The sequence below is a fragment of the Pararge aegeria genome, chromosome 21, assembly GCF_905163445.1.
Source record: "Pararge aegeria chromosome 21, ilParAegt1.1, whole genome shotgun sequence".
Taxonomy (NCBI): Eukaryota; Metazoa; Arthropoda; class Insecta; order Lepidoptera; family Nymphalidae; genus Pararge; species Pararge aegeria.
The window spans coordinates 13,717,504-13,734,409 of record NC_053200.1 but is presented as its reverse complement, the minus strand read 5'-3'; the positions used below and the strand labels follow the sequence as shown (position 1 = coordinate 13,734,409).

Here is a 16,906-nt window from a genome sequence, read left to right as displayed (position 1 = left end):
TTATCCGCACGAACGCGACAAATTGGTGTTTTATAACACCAATTTGTCGAGTTAGATTGGTGGGTATGTACATAGTATAACATATACATATGAATAAACGCGTATTTTCTATAATATATACGGTCCTTTATCTTATTTGTTTAATATGTTACTATCACTTAGATAATATCACTGACCTCTATTTATTATAATAAAATAGAGATACAAAAGTGCTTATAATGAAATGCATTCATAATTCATTAAAAATTTTGAATTGAATTCGAATCAGTTTAGATCGTTCATTTTCACCTCGAACCATCGAACCTTTTTTGAAGACAGCCGGAATTTTTTTAAGAGCAAATACACTATAGATAAAAAGAAAATTAAAATGTCTTTAGACACCTACATTATCATTGTTATTTGAATCTAAATTGAAATGTGCAAGTAAGAAAAATTAAAAAAACAGTAAGTACCTTTAAAAATACTTTTAATTGTGGTTCCAAGCCACAATGCAGAAAAAAACTTCAATAGACGCTCTACACCACATCCTATCATCGTTCAGACAGTTCGAGAAGAAGCTTGATAAACTCCAATATGACGTGAGTTTCCACGGCCAAACCTTAACTGGTCTTAGCGCAATGATCGCAAACCTTTCAGGCACTATAGGATACGAAGCAAAAGTCGATAATGTTAAAGTCGTGAATAAAACTACGACTATAGATAGCCTCATTGAGGCACGCCATAAGACGAAAGGGAAAGCTGCTGTAAGGTCCATTCCAGCTGCTAAAGTGGTAACAAAAAGCTGTCAAGGTCAGAAGTATGGACTTCAACCGATAAAGGAACCATCACTGTTTAATATAAAGAAAATGGGCTCAGCAGCTAAACGTGTAATGAGACAGAGAAAAGCTGAGGCGCCTCGTAAGGCGACTACTTTAAGACCCAAGAAAATATCGCCGAACAAGTCTAAGAGCCCACCACAAAATTATGAGTATCCTAGTCAATTTAAGAGTTCTATATATGAATCACAATTAATATTACAATAATTATGAAAATATATTGCCGATAGTTTTTTATTTATTTCCGTATTTAAAATGTTCATAAAGCACGCCTCTCTGGAGGATTTGGCAGCGATCAGGCCATTGATGATAGGACCCGCCATGTTGGGGGGTCAAAATCTTGGCGAGAGTGCGGTGAATACGCAAGTGAACCCCGTCTCACTTATAGGTCTATCGTGGGACACACAGAGTTTTTAGTGGGTGCAAGTCCCACATAACTACTCCGTTTCCCCCAACGGAGTGGTATGCGTCAGGCATTTTCTCTGTATCTAAAAAAAAGGTACATACTTACCTATTGGGTTTTTCCAACGACTTCTATGATTGCAATCGATGGGTTTTGCTGTTATAGATATTCTCCACTTCCTTACCGTTCCTTGCCTCAGAGGCTAAGTCTGCTAAGGACTCGGTCCCGGTTGTATAGTTTAAAAAGTAAAAATGCGATAGCGATAGTAAAAAAACTCGTCAGCCTGCATTGGAGCCGTGTGTTGGTTCTATAACTAAATACTAAATATACTACGACAATACACACATTGCCATCTAGCCTCAAAGTAAGCATAGCTTGTTATGGGTACTAAGATAGCTGTTGAACATTTTTATGAATATAATACATAAATACTTATAATATACATATAAACACCCAGACACTGAAAAACATTCATGCTCATCACACAAACATTTTCACTCAGAAAGCAGGGTCGCTGCAAACTGCGCCAATCGGCCGTCAAACTGTCATTCCTATGCGGGAAGAGGCTTCTGCGCAACAGTGGCACATTACCCGGCTGCGAATAATGGATAACTTAAATGATACACCATTTCATTAGGTTTAATAATTTATAATCATGAATTGCATTATACACGAGATTTTGTTTTTAAGTACACGACAAGTGAACGAATACAAATGAATTAATATCAATAATTTCAGTAATTAAAGTGTTGAGACCTAGAACAAATCAAAATATAACTTTGCGTTGACGTTTATATGGTAGTTCACACTCTCGACGAGACGATGATTACTTAGCGAGAGTGTGGATGACGCACTCGTCATAGTCAAAGATTTTCTATCTATTCGAACGCGTAATAGTTAACTACGATTTGTATAGAATCAAAATTGCCCCTAGATGGCGCTCTTATCTCTCCATACAAATTGTAGTTAACTATCACGCAATCGAATAGGTATGTACAAAATACCACACTAAGCACTCGGTTCTCTTCTCTCTATGTTCTCTGATTAAATAAACGGTGGGTTTTTATTGGCTTAAGACTTGAGAGTCCGCTTACGCGTTACAAGCGAGAGCATCTGCGAGGATCGCTCCAGAGAACGTACATTCGGTATAAAATCGAGTTGAGTAGCGTGGCGATTACATCTGAAAAATAAAATAATACTGGAATTACTTGCAAATTAACAATCTCATGCATCTAAATACATCTTTACATCGTATACAACATAGTATTGCTTTCTGTTTGTATGCTTACATCTTTTAAACTACGCAACGGATTTTAGTGCAGTTTTCAGCAATAGATAGAGTATCAAGAGGATAGTTTATATGTAGTAAATATGCGTAGAAAAAAAAAATATTTCTTAAATATAGTTGCATAAACCGTGGTCCCGTCGTGACCACGATCCATGCAACTGGGTCGAAGTATTGACAAATCCAAAAATATTATCGTTGTATGTAGGTACCCGTTGAACTATATTTACGAAATGTTGATTAACCGCGAAAATCTTAGGTTAAAATCTTTAAATAAAAGATAGTCAAAGAGATGTGATGTCAATTTTATGAATTTAAAATGCATATACCTAACAATTTTTTGGAACCGACAGGATTAGAAAAATTTTCGATTCGGATTAGATACGATGTTGGAAAAAAAAACTATTTGCATTTTAAATTTATAACATTGATAATTCCTCCAAGTGAATGTAAAAACAGTAATAAAAATTATAAAGATGTGATGTGGCAAATATATATTTTTTTCAGTATGGATCAGTCTTAGGCCAGATGGTTTCCTCACGATCTTTACCTTCACCGCTAAGCAAGTGATAATTAATTAAAAAAAAAAAAACCTATTGGAGAACCTCCATCTTTTTTGTAAATAGTTTAAAAAAATCGGAGAAACTCGGTCCGTCCAAAAGAAAAGCCGGCGCCCACCACTCACCGTATCGAACTAATAAGTACCTACTTACTACTCTTACATTTTGTGAGTTATAATCTCAGCTAAAAGTATCATAACAGACACTCCGATTCCGTATATCATGAAAAGTAGCACTGGTCGAAGGTTTAAAAGTCCGACGCTGCTGAAAGCAGATATCTTGTGGGTGCAGCGAGGTTTTGGGACTTGTATGCGTCTGTGCTGTGCTGCTTGGATGCCGGATTCGTGGATCCGCTTGAAACTACGGCAAAAAAAAAAATTGTGTCATCGACATCTGTATTCTGTGGCTCACAGTATGAAGAACGTACAGAAGCCTCATTACGCCATTATTACATTGTGTCCAAAAACAGTGAAAGCCCCGCCCACGCCTCACTTCACACCCCCTTAATGTTGCTCTTCACAAACTTTATTATTGTATATAATTTTTTTTTATGAAGCATTTATATTTTTGTAATTATGTTTATTATTTAAGTATTACTTTGTGTACACCCTAACCCTTCTTCTTAACTTCATGTACTCAATTTGATTTGGTAGGTTACCTGGTAGAGATCGCTTTTAAGCGATAAGGCCGCCTATTACAATAGGCCTTTTCTCCTTTTTTTTCCCTAAAGCTTTTTTTTTAACTTGGTGTAGGTACAATAAAGTGTATTTCATTCATTTTCATTCATTCATTCAAACTTTTCCCAATGTCCCGATTTAAACTTTTGGAACATTAGAGGTAAACTATTACTGTCAACTACTAAATAGAGTGAAGTAACTAACCACCTGTTCGAGAAACACTACTAAAGTGTTGATGCATCAATATGAGTATTGTACACGGTTTCCGTATGTTCTTAATTCTTTGTTTGTTGGATATGTTCCTTGTATGCCCTGCGAAGTGTTGCTCTATTTATAGGCACTGTTCACCTTACAATCGGCATGGCCCGTCAGATATAACTATATCAAAAAGATGGCATTAACATATTATAGAAGTAGGAAGGTATACTATATCTAACTGCTAGTGGGAAGCTATTACCGAATTTTAACTCACGCAACCCTCAGCAACTCCAAATAAGGTGAGTTCTTATAAACTGGCACAAAGGGATCTGGCGCATTCATAAAATCCACCTCCATTAAATCGCATTTCTCCGTCTCCAGGAAAGTTTTTTCGATGCGATGGTAGACCGACTCTAGGGCAGCATGAAACGCAAAGTGACCCTTGGGAATTTCCAAATAGGGTACATAATAATATTACCTATTTCATTAAAAATTAAATTATACATTTATATTTATAATATGATGATAAACATAACAGCGCATATTCATAATAAATTAATTACGTAAATAGGTAGGTACATTTGGTCTTGTTGGTTGGTAGTAAGCTCACAGTTCGTAAAAATATTAATGTTGGTATCATTAAGACAGGGGCACGTAATATAATCTGTGGTAATAACTGCAGTAGGAGCAAGTTACCTGTCGTAGAAGCGCAACACCGTCGTTCAGTGTATAAAACTGTGCTTTACCTTTTGATGGTTCCACTTTTTTGTGAATAAGGCGTCTGACAGGATCTTTTTGACCCTGTTTAAATAAATACATTAAAAACGATTAAATAATATTGTATTGTTAAAATTGTGTTACAAAGAGAATATAGACACTAGTCATAATCTTAGGATTTCTATGTATGTATACGAATTCCAGCCCAATAAAGGGCCATCTATAGTTTCAAAAAAATTCCCTTTAAATAAGATTAACACATCGATTTTAAACGATACATAATCATCAGCACATCATCCTATTACTGGCCCACTACAGAGCACGGGTCTCCTCCTACAATCAGAAGGGGTGAGGGCCGTAGTCCACCACGTTGCCCCCGTGCGGATTGGTGGACTCCACACATGAAATGAAATGAAATGAAATTTATTGTTAAAATGAAATGAAATTTCTAGGCGTTCTGAGCGTTTTTCATTTAAAGGAGCTTTTTTAAATTTTCGTATTCAATTTTTTTTCTTCAAATAACAACAACGTTTCTAAATTGGTCATGCGTAATAAAAAATTCACCCTGTACCTATATAACAAACTTAGGGATTGGATCATCGAAAAAAATGTATTTTAGAAGTTTAAAGAATATTGTATTAAATATATAGTATATTATTCTGGGAACAATCTGTATGTGCGCCGCTTGTCAGCTGGTACGTGGGAAGTTGCATTATATGATGCGGTATCTCGACCTGCTGGCGGCGTATTTATTCACCTACCCGCTTAAGTTTTAAAATTTTGTTTAACAATACAGGATTGTGCAATGTCCAAACAAACTTGGTGGAGTTTCAGGACATCAACTCACCTATGTATCTAACCTAACCTAACTACTCTAAGAAAAAAAATCCTGTGCAATTTATTCACACACGGCGGAAGTGTAACTTCTGAAAAGTAGCCTACGAGAGATTGAGGTGGATGTAGAGTATCAGAACTATTAGGATAAATGTAAGGTTTATTATTTAGTTTCCATGGTAACTAGAATAGGTAAAAAAATGTATAATGTTTTCTATGTGTTTGTTTCTTTATCTGGATATTACTCGGTATCCTTGGTAACTTAAATAGGAAAAAAACAGATAAAATAGTATATTTCTGCCTCATTCTTTGCCGGTTTCATCCTACACATTTTTGTATTTGTGTCTCTTACCTGTCGTTTTTTCCGTTGCATCCGCTTTGAAATCACAACGATTCTAAAGAAGTATCACTTCAAAAAAAAATTAAAATGATATATACCTTCAGAACGAAATGATTGTAGTCAACTTCCAGAGCCGCAATAGTCATTTTAGAGTGAGCCAACTGTTCCAAATTCTTGATAGCCTTAGAAGGAGCCTGCAGTAGTACAACAATGTTCGCGGAATATGCTGCGTAAAGCGCCATCAGAGCAGTAAACACTACTATTAGCATAATACGTCCTGGTGTTAAAAAAAACTGGTTAGATGCGTCTGACGTGTCAGACTCTGACACGAAACGTTCCGTGGTAATTAAACACTTCCAAGAAGCAAGCGTGTTTGCTTAAAACTAAACAAAGTCTATTCCCTCAGACTACGAAATGTATATCTGCACCGGTCTGGAACAACGTTTTGTACGATCGAATCCAAGTTTATGACGACCTCCCTGGTTCATCGGTGAGCGCTGTGAATTTAAAGAAGAAGGCCCCAGGTTCGATCCCGGCAGGGACAATTTTGGAATTGTTTATTGTTGTTGTTTATTGTTATTAGGTACACAAAACAGGTAATAACTAAAAGTAGATCTAAATATAAGTAATAACAAGTTTTGTTCTAAGCTACAACCCAAAGTATGTGTACACAACTTGGAATTAAATTAAACAGAAAGTAAAGATAAAATTAAAGTTGAAACAAAAAAGAAACACTTAAATAATAATATATATATTATTTCCCTAAAGATTATGTGGAATAGTGCTTAATAATTTGATTTTTAAAAATATTTATACTTTTGTTAAAAATGTCAATATTATGATTACTTGATACTAAATCATTATAAAGGCGGCACATGCGAACGATGGGATTGTAAAAGGAAGTATTGTTCTTGTAGACACTTAGGGAAAATGGTTTAAAATATTTTAATCTGGGATTAACGCGAGTATTTATAGTAATGAGCGAATTTATAATTTCTGAATTTTCAGTGGCTTTAGCCGTGGCTAGTTACCACCATACTGACAAAGACGTGCCGCTAAGCGATTTAGTGTTCCGGTGCGATGTAGCGTAGAAACCGATTAGGGGTATTACTACCATACTAACAAGTTAGCCCGCTACCATCCTAACGGGTGAGATTGCAGTCAAGGGCTAACTTGTAGTGGAATAAAAAAAGTTTTAAACTGCTGGCAAAAGCAAGTTCACGCAGTAATTTATGATGGAACAGCTTCTAACTCTGTACGATCGTGAATGTAGTACTGCAACCATTTATGGGATGGATCAGTTTAATGCTGTGGATGCGTGGATGATCTTGCAAGGGGCATCATTAGAGGCACTGGTGACAGACTAGTATTTAAGTAAATAAAAAAAAAACATTGAAATCATTAAATAAATCTTTCTTAATTCAGAACCTATGAATATAAGACTTTATCGTAACTTACCTGAAAGTTTTTTAGGTTCTTTGGAACAGCCTTGTTGGCTTAGAGCGCTTATTGACAAAAGCATCGCGTCTCCAATGCTGCCATCAAGTTGAGTTCGATCCTAAAGGGTTTAACAGATAGCAAGAAACACACATTTGTAGCAGAGGGATGAGAATAAATATTTCAGTTAGAAAAACTGTTATCGGTATACGTAATACAAAGTTATTTTTTATTACAATCAAATTCTTTTTAAAAAATATATATATAGGTACTGTAGCTTCTGCCCGCGACTTCGTCTGCTTGGACTTCAGCATTGGATCTAAAGCTTCGATCGTTAACAATTTTTAATCTTACCAAGAGAACTATTTAAGAGATCAGTATGATCGGTATGATACGGTACGATAGGTGACATGCATACCAAATATCAAAGCTGTCTGCCGGCGGCTTAGTTCGCAAACCATTTTAAATGTTCCCTCAGGAACTGTTCAAGGAATCGGGATAAAAGGTAGCCTATGATCTTTTCCATGTCAAAGGCTACACGCGTGCCTAATTTCATCTAAATCCGTTCAGCCGTTTGTGCGTGATTAAGTAACAAACACTTTCACATTTATAATAAGTATTAGTAGGATAGCTGCTAACATTTTCAATTGTACGTCTATATCCTCTTTTACACCAATGTCCAAAGTTTGAAATAAATGAAGCAAACTTATTGATAAAGTAAAGTATTTTTGTGCACTAAAAATTCCTTTACTGAGTAAAATGAGTTATTTCAATATCGAAAGTTTTGCGGTAAAAGGGTGACAGATGTCTAAATAGGTTTTAAAATATGTATTTATGAAAATGCATACCGTGCCCAAACGAGATGTCTCCCACTTAGTAGCAATACAGATAGTAATACTGGAAATGATAATGGAGCAGATGATCGCAATCCACACGTCGATGGAGAAAGGAAGAGTGAAAATATTTGAGATGTACGCAAGAGGCGGTTGCCGGAAGATGAACTTTACTTTGAACTTTGCGATGGAGTCTGTGAAGACAGCAACACTCAAGCGTTCAGATACGGCAACGCAATTTGTACCTGAAAGATGCCTTATTAGTAACATCATTATTGATAACACAAATAAAAATAGAAAGTATTGAATGGAAGCAGGCGGTGCTTTGCGGAAATCCATGTAAATAGCAGTAGAATCTGTTTGCTGTAATTTATAATTTCTTCAAACCTTATAATCCACACCAAACAGATCTAAGGCAATGTGACGGCCGAGTGGCGCAGTGGGCAGCGACCCTGCTTTCTGAGTCCAAGGTCGTGGGTTCGATTCCCACAACTGGAAAATGATTGTGTGATGAACATGAATGTTTTTCAGTGTCTGGGTGTTTATCTGTATATTATAAGTATTTATGTGTATTATATTCATATAAAATATAAACAAATAATCATCAGCTATCTTAGTACCCATAACACAAGCTAAGCTTACTTTGAGGCTAGATCGCGATGTGTGTATTGTCGTAGTATATTTATTTAATGTACCCTCTTCGCACGTTACGCTCCGAAACCGGAGCATCCTCAGGAGATCTTGACTTTACAATGTATAATTGTTTACATAATTGTTTTCAATTTTTCATTGTAAAGTCAACATCTTATCCCACTAATCGGGTCTAATCCCGCCTCTGAGCGATCCGAGTTCGAATCCAGCACGCACCTCTTACTTTTCTAAGTTATGTGCATTTTAAGTAAATAAAATATCACTTGCTTCAACGGTGAAGGAAAACATCATGGGAAACCTGCATGCCTGAGAGTCCTACATAATGTTCTCAAAGGTGTTTGGAGTCCACCAATCCGAACTGGGCCAGCGTGCTGGGCTACGGTCTTAACCTCACTGTGGGGTTAGACCCGTGCCCTGTAGTGGGCCGGTAATGGGTTCAAATGATGATGAATTGCCCCTGCCAGGAATAGAACCCGGGACCTCCTACTTAAATTCAAAGCATTCACCGAGCTCGTTAATATCTTTAATATCATCTACCGTAACCAATGGCTATTGCTTAGCTTATTGCAATTGCTATACATTTGACATGTTACCTAGATCAGCTCTCCCTGTGTTAAGATCGTTTATCATTCCGGACCACTGTCCATTTTTTTTGTAGCCCCATCTGTGGCTGAAAACGTATCGTGGCGTAGCGTTGAGCATTTGAAACGCGATGTTTACGTGCATCCAGGAGATCTTCGCTATGTAATCGTATTGAAGTTCTCTGGTATAAAGATTCAATAATTATATATGTACCTATAACTTGCCATTACACAAGTCTCAAAGTAAAATTTATTTGTACACAACATAAAGTTCAGTAAAACAAAAAAAGAATGTAGTAGGCTACAAAAGGCGGCCTTATCGCTAAGCAGCGATCTCTGCCAGGCAACCTTAGAATTAGGAAAACTAAAAAGAAAAACGAACGAAGGTGGGGTACACTGTTTGAATCATACATACGAATAACTACATACTAATACATAAACCAGACTACACAAATACTATCCATGAATATAAAAAATAAATATACTAATATTATATTTTTGCACAAGCGGTAACGGCCTAGTGGGTAAGGCTTGGCTTTTCTTTCGTGGATACCGAGTTCGAGCCCCGGCACGCACCACTGAATTTTCGGAGTTATGTGCGTTTTAATGCGTAAGCAATTTGAATATCACTTGTTTTAAACTTTAAACGGTGAAGGAAAACATCGTGAGGAAACCAGCATGCCTGAGAGTTCTCCATAATGTTCTCAACTGCGTGTGAAGACAGCTAAACCGCACGTGGCCAGCGTGGTGGACTACGGCCTAAACCCTCCTCATTCATATACACAGGCTAATTTGTTTAATTTATTCGTTTTTTACCTCATTAATACCTTTATTTAAAACTGTCACCTTCATCAACTTCTCTTTTTTGGCAATCAATTTTAGCAATCTATTAACTGGGCCCCCCGATACAGGTCGCCTAGTGTGGGGTCCACAGGTTATCAATAATAAGAGGCAAATATCCAAATATGTTTACCAACTTATAGGAAATTGTTTTATTATTATTATTTATTTAAGTACCATAAATTGTGATTGTGAACATAAGATACATGAAGTGTACAAAATAAATGATCTCTTCCAGCTACCCCAGGATGTGAGTAAGATGATTTAATTGTGGTATAGGTCAAATAAAGGTAAATATATTTTACCTTCATAACTACTAAGTATATTTAATATATCTAAATAATAACAAAATTCTACATGCTAATACAATAACATTTGAATATACTATATATACAAAATACATAAAAATAATATAATAAATATTTATATAATACTTTTTGTGTTGTATTTCTTTTTCTTTCTACTGTTGTATTGATATTCTGTATAACATTTTTGTTTCAATAAATGTTTTATTTTTTATCATTCTGAGAGGAGAACCGTGCCCTGTGGGCCTGTGGGAGTGGCCCGGTAATGGGTGGTGATGATGATGATGATACTTCAGCATACCATAAATACTTAAATATGAGTGAGAGGGCGTTCATAAAATACGTGAGATGTTTAAGGGGGGCAGGGGGTCGAGTCAAATCTCATCTTATCTTAAGTTGGAGATAGGGGCGGTCTCGGCAATAATTACGCAATTTTCTATATTATTATTACCTGTTTTCTTTTTTCCATCCAAAGGGGCAATGCTGCCAGCATCTTAGGAACTGCGCTTCGCTGCGGTGGTTTCGAGGACGTTTTAGATTTTATTTAGTTTTAAATAGTTTTATTTTTGGTTATATTTTGTATTGTTAAATTTTTATTACACTAATAATTCAACTCTCAGCAATATTGAAACTAGTCGTAAATAAAAGCTCGAAGCATTTTTTTTTTCTTTTGAAAAATCACACGTGAGATTAGGTGTTGGGGGAGGGGGTTGAATTAAAAGGTTACGACATCTCACCACGGATTTAGGGAGGTACAGGAAATTGATAAAAAACCTCTCTTAATTTATGGACGCCCTAATACTTTCTGTTGGGATGAATTAGAGAACAACATATGTATATAATTATGTAAATATAAGTAAAACTTACAGTCTATCCTCTCGAGGTAAATGAAACTGAGTGGTGTTGCTATCCTGTATAACATTGGACATTGTAAGGGGATGCCCCATAACATCTTTGCGTCTCCTGAACAGCTCTCTATTAGGTCTTGTATCTACTAGCTTAGAATCTTTGCCATTATAATAACCTCTTGAGTTGGAATATGTAGGCCCAAATGTAGATGGTTTATGTACTGCAAAAGACAATCATTTTAAATATTTTATGTTAGATAGCCTATTGGTTAGAGCTTTGGCCTAACCTCTCGGGGGAAGCGAGTTCGGTACCCGGAACGCCTCTATCATTGCAGATTATTGCGTTTTTAACTGAAGCAATTAAAATGTCACTCGCTTAAACTGTGAAGGAAAACATCGTGACGAAACTTGTATACCTGAGAGATCTCCACAGGCGTGTGAAGTCTACAAATTATGCTATAATCCACGAAAAGCAGGAGAATCTGTGTAGTGCAATTTATAATTTCTGCAATCTTTATTAGGATGCCCCGGTTTCGGAGCGAACCGTGCATAGGAGGCACATCTCTAACTTTTTTTTTACATATATTCTCCACACACCACCATCTAGCCCCAAAGTAAGCGTAGCTTGTGTTATGGGTGCTAAGATGACTGATGAATGCGCCAATCGGCCGTCAAAACTTTGCAGAGTTATTGCGTTTTTAATTAAAATGTCACTTGCTTAAACTGTGGAGGAAAACATCGTGACGAAACTTGTATACCTGAGAGTTCTCCACAGGCGTGAAGTCTACCAATCCGCACCTTGCCAGTGTGTTAGACCGTTGTTGTTACAGCTTAAACCCTTATCATTCTGAGATCCCGTGCCTTGTAAAAGGCTTATGATGACAATATGAAAATTAAGCTTAATTTGCTATCTATTCAGCAAAAAGCTGGTGAATCTGTTCTTCAATCTTTATCATAGGAGATGTGGCAATATCTCCTGAGGATGCTCCATAGATTACATTGCCGAAGATATGTTTGGTATGGAATATTAAGATTGAAGAAATTATAAAAACCATACAGATTCTCCTGCTTTTCGCGGAGTATAGCAAATTAAGTTTAACTTCCATAATATATCATGGAATTCCGCAAAATAACTCCTGCTCGTATTCAATATGCTAACGATGATAGATGTTAGCTTTTAGATTTAAAAAGTCTTGAAAAAGTTTGTTTGTACATAAAGATTGTGGCCTTACGTTCAGTTAGAGTAAAACTGTCTTCGTTCCGTTTTGCTAATACAAAATCACTGTCTGCTAATAACGGAAGTTCTAATATTTGCAGAATTTGAGACTGGCTAAGATTTTTATTTTGATCATCGCAAAGAACTAACCAACGATACGGAGACCGTAGAAGTTTTGAATCCTGAGAATGTTAAAAGAATTAATTTAAAATTAGGTGTTTTATACTAGGCACTTCAAAAATTACGTTTAAAAAGTAAAAGATTAGCAGATAGAGATTACATACTTGAAAATAAGCCTCTGATTCTGTACAATCTAAATCTACCAGAAATAACATTGTGTGATGTTGGTAATGATGTTTTTCTTCAACATCTATTGATGTTCTTGTATTTAATACATTACTCATTTCTTTTGTCAGTTTTAACGTTTCGCCTGAAATCGTACCGAAATTATTTATTAATCACAAAATTCGTAATTCATTTATTTTAAGTAGACCTAATAGACCTAACTCAAGCACTTTTTAAACGGGACGTCTGTCTGTTTGTTTTCAATCTAAAGAAATTTGTTAACTCACTTTTCTTCCAGCATAAATTTCTGAGTATTACATTTGTAGGTTTTTGCTCGTTTTCAATGAAACTTGTTATAAAATGAATTGTTACCGTGTCTTTAGCGTACACCATAAAATCAAAATTTATCAAAATAAAAAACCAAAACACCTTTGGTGTCATTTTCTAGTTTTTTTTTTTATATGAAATAGTTTATATCAAATAATGTATTGGTCGTTATAAAGACCTCGGATTTCTGGATACTTACAATGCTTACTGTAACTGAAACCATAAAATAATTTGGTTAAGCAAACACCTCTTCATTTTCTGTTGAATAATTAAATATGCCTACTTAATTTCAATGTTATTACGTCAAGTCTGTTTGTCTGGCTGGAATAAGCCGGCGTTTAGTACGATTACTTCGATGTTTTTAGTCATTAATAGGAGTATTTTGTTGTTAGGAATGGTTTTGTTGTTGACGTTGACTATACGATGCTGTTAAATATAAAAATGAAATCTCCTGAGGATGCTCTTGTTTCGGAGTGAACCGTACCCAATAGAGAGTGCATTTTGGAAGATCTGTTTGGTGTACTGTATAAAGAATGAAGAAATTGTGCATTATGACTTGTTTTCGCGGATTCCGCAAAGTAACGCCTGATAGAATCGAATGCTTAAATTTAGTAAACACTTTACTAATCTAGATTATATCTCAAAAAATTTTCGAATTAGTAATAATTAATGTAGGTAATAAATAACAAAACAAAAATCTAAAGTGGCATGCAAAAAATAGGTGCCCGAGATGAGATTCCGCGTGCGATTGATTACAAGGTTGACTAATACGCGGACGAAGTCGCGAGGGACCGCTAGTTAATGATAAAGCAGTCGAATGAAATTCGTGTTTAGGTAATTACAGATTCGGAATCGAACTGACTAATATAATTACTAACCTGGTAAGCTTTGTCAACATTAGCCATCAAATTAAACACAATTATAGTTTTCGTTGCTGCTACATTTATTTGCCAAAAACCTACGCTACAATTTGTACTATTCTGATGAATTATTAAATAAATACACATCTACTAGCTGCGTTAAGTATTCTAATGTTTAATAAGCTTTAACAAATTGTCTAATAGGTATATATTTTCATGGTTTTTCTTTTTTCTCTCAGCATCATCCTGAAAAAATAAGGCTTCTTTACGATCTGTTAAGAAGTCTTGAGAATTGTTGTAAGGCAGTTTGTCAGTGTTTTATAAGATTTTATGCTTCAGTGCTCAGGAACTATACGATCTCGTTCCCTCTTCAACATTTAACCATCGCACCGCCAAAAAACGGGGGGCTTTATCTCTATGTTCTCAATTTCCACAAACTCGTTCGAAGCGATTTGCGTCTTCTTTTTGACGTGAAACCGACGTATACCTGATTTCTGGCGTGGCGATACATGTCGTGGCGACGCATCGCCTCGCTATATTATGTAGTACACGTAGTCCATACGTGGTAGTGTGCATAGTGTATTTTTACCGGATTAATAATACTTATGGCCGTTTCCACTAAACCTAGGAATCGCCATAATCGGGTGCCTCGTTATCTAAGTGATATCTAGGGGAAAAGTGTTTCACGAACTCTAATGTGATAACTAACGACGTAAGGCGCCATTTAAATTATAACACCTATTCGGCGAATCTTAAAGTTTAGGGGACTCGTAAACTTGGCCGATGAAAGAAATATAAATTCGGTTATTTTTAATAACCGAATTGATTGAACCGCGAGTCAAGATGTGATTGCTTAATTTGCTTATGGGCTGGTCCGGAACTGACCCGGTCCGCCGTTAGCATAGAAAAGAAGGAAAACCACTCACAGTCTCTTATACATGATCTCAAGTATAAGAACGCCGATGGAGATGAACACCCCGTAGAGAGTCGCCATGAGGGCCGAGTACATATCAGTGATGCCAACGCTGCTGAAGGTTGAGATGCTGCCCGAGCAGTGTGGTTTGCTGACCTGGAGACGATGGAAGATGTTTGCCTGGACTCCGGTCTCGCGGATTTTGGTGAAACTGTAACAAAATTGATTGTGTTATTGGATACTAATAAATTTAACAGAACAGTGCGTGATGTCAGTGTTGACTTATGGCTCCAAAATGTGGTTGTCTGCTTTCTCAATAGGTCTAATAAGAAGGCTCAGAGGGGAGTTGAGAAAGGCGGTCAATAGAAAAACAAGATTTAGGTACTTTCTGAATGGCCTCAATAAGTTGCGAAGATGAAATGGCAATGGGTGGGGTACATACATAGCTTGGAGAACCGATGGACTTTGGGGACGTTGGAATCTCAAGAATGGAAATGGCGACCTACCAACCCACAGCTAAACGTAGCGGTGGTAGAACCCCAACTAGGTGGACGGATGAAAGCTTTGCGTGTACGTGATACGTGTTTCCTGATAACCTGAAACTTAAAACTGATATCCAAAGTGAATAATGGCCGAATGTGTTCACAAAGTTTGATTGGTCCATCACTAACCAAGGATATATTTTAGCATTATAACGATTAACAGTTTTCAAGTGAAAATTATGAAGAAAAAACTGGGAATTCCAGAAGAATGTTGAGTTACCTAATTTTGAACAAATCCTTGTACGGAGAGCGTTTCTGTCCCGGAAGCCAGGGGTCTATTTCGTTCAAGTAATCCATCTCGACCAGGTCACATTTCTCTTCTTCGAGGAACGTCTCCTGGATCAACCTGTAGCCAGGATTCAGCTCCATGTGAAAAGCGAAGAGACCCTTTGGAACGGTATACATATTTGATAAGATTTTGTAGGATGTCTTGCTTATTAATCTTTCTATCAAGATTAGCCACCACCATCCACCAGCCATAGTCATCGTGTACGAACAATATGATTTGACAGCGTGGTAATTTACTCATTGGTTCATTGCGGTGTAGGTGTAAGGCTTGTGGCTGTAGGGAGGGGGATTTCTCGGTAAGGGCAAGATAAGCGATGGCTAGACTGATGAAATAATGGAACATTTAAATAACATACTATGGGAAAATTTTCTGGAATTCATTGAATTCCAGAAAATGCAATATAATCGGTGATTTACCTTTCTTATTTTCTCGATGCCCTCTTTCATGCTGTAAAAGTTTGGCTTCTTTCCTTTCGGTGCGATTTTCTTGTTGTAAATCGCAGTTCTGATGGGATCGTTAACTTTCTGAAAACATATTAACTACTTAATTAAAATAAATTTCTTAATTCAGGAGTATTAGCAAAGTACCTTCGATATGTGTTGCTTGGTAAATATTATAGGTATAACGTGGCAGAACAGAGTGATGAGTGAAGAAGTCCTTAAGAAAGCAGAGATGCCCAGTCTCAATGATCTAATAAAGCAAAGAAACCGGCGCTGGCTAGGCCATGTACAGCGGACGGAACCTTCTCATTTGCCTCGATAGCTTCTTTTTGGTAAAGTAGCGCATGCTAAAACGACCGCGTTCAAGGTTTAAAGACTGCCAGACTGCCATAATTCATTGAAGTAACTTGTTTTAATTTTAGAACTCACGCTGAAGAAATATCGATTGTATTCGAAGTCACTCGCGCCAAGCTTGACGGGCGAGTTAAGGAGGTCGGGCAGAGTCTTCACAGAGGAGCTGGGCGCTCGCAGTAATACCACGATGTTGGCGGAGTAGGCTGCGTACAGGATGGTGAGGGCCACGAACAGCAACAATGTGACGCATCTGCCTGCAATAACACTACTGCTCGAGTGGACAATAATGTGGTTCACGAGATTTATCCATACTAATCCATACTAATATTATAAATGCAAAATTGTGCATTGCAATG

General features: G+C 36.7%; 2 protein-coding genes across 2 annotated transcripts in view; one reads left to right on the top strand and one right to left on the bottom strand.

The window, feature by feature from the left end:
• The first annotated feature begins 367 nt into the window (after window positions 1-367).
• On the top strand, window positions 368-1,035 carry LOC120633341. The gene has a single exon (XM_039903532.1). The coding sequence runs from the start codon at window positions 489-491 to the stop codon at window positions 1,020-1,022; it is 534 nt and encodes a 177-aa protein (XP_039759466.1). The 5' UTR covers window positions 368-488; the 3' UTR covers window positions 1,023-1,035.
• An 862-nt stretch (window positions 1,036-1,897) lies between these two features.
• Window positions 1,898-16,906, bottom strand: part of LOC120633461 — a 30,412-nt gene continuing 15,403 nt past the window's right edge. Inside the window, 16 exon segments of the mRNA XM_039903670.1 lie at window positions 1,898-2,398; window positions 3,226-3,423; window positions 4,213-4,379; window positions 4,635-4,739; window positions 5,928-6,106; window positions 7,288-7,387; window positions 8,115-8,344; window positions 9,344-9,513; window positions 11,344-11,545; window positions 12,557-12,722; window positions 12,825-12,970; window positions 13,352-13,365; window positions 14,939-15,136; window positions 15,688-15,854; window positions 16,173-16,280; window positions 16,626-16,804. Of these exon segments, the coding sequence (XP_039759604.1) occupies window positions 2,290-2,398; window positions 3,226-3,423; window positions 4,213-4,379; window positions 4,635-4,739; window positions 5,928-6,106; window positions 7,288-7,387; window positions 8,115-8,344; window positions 9,344-9,513; window positions 11,344-11,545; window positions 12,557-12,722; window positions 12,825-12,970; window positions 13,352-13,365; window positions 14,939-15,136; window positions 15,688-15,854; window positions 16,173-16,280; window positions 16,626-16,804 (2,438 nt within the window). The 3' untranslated portion in view covers window positions 1,898-2,289.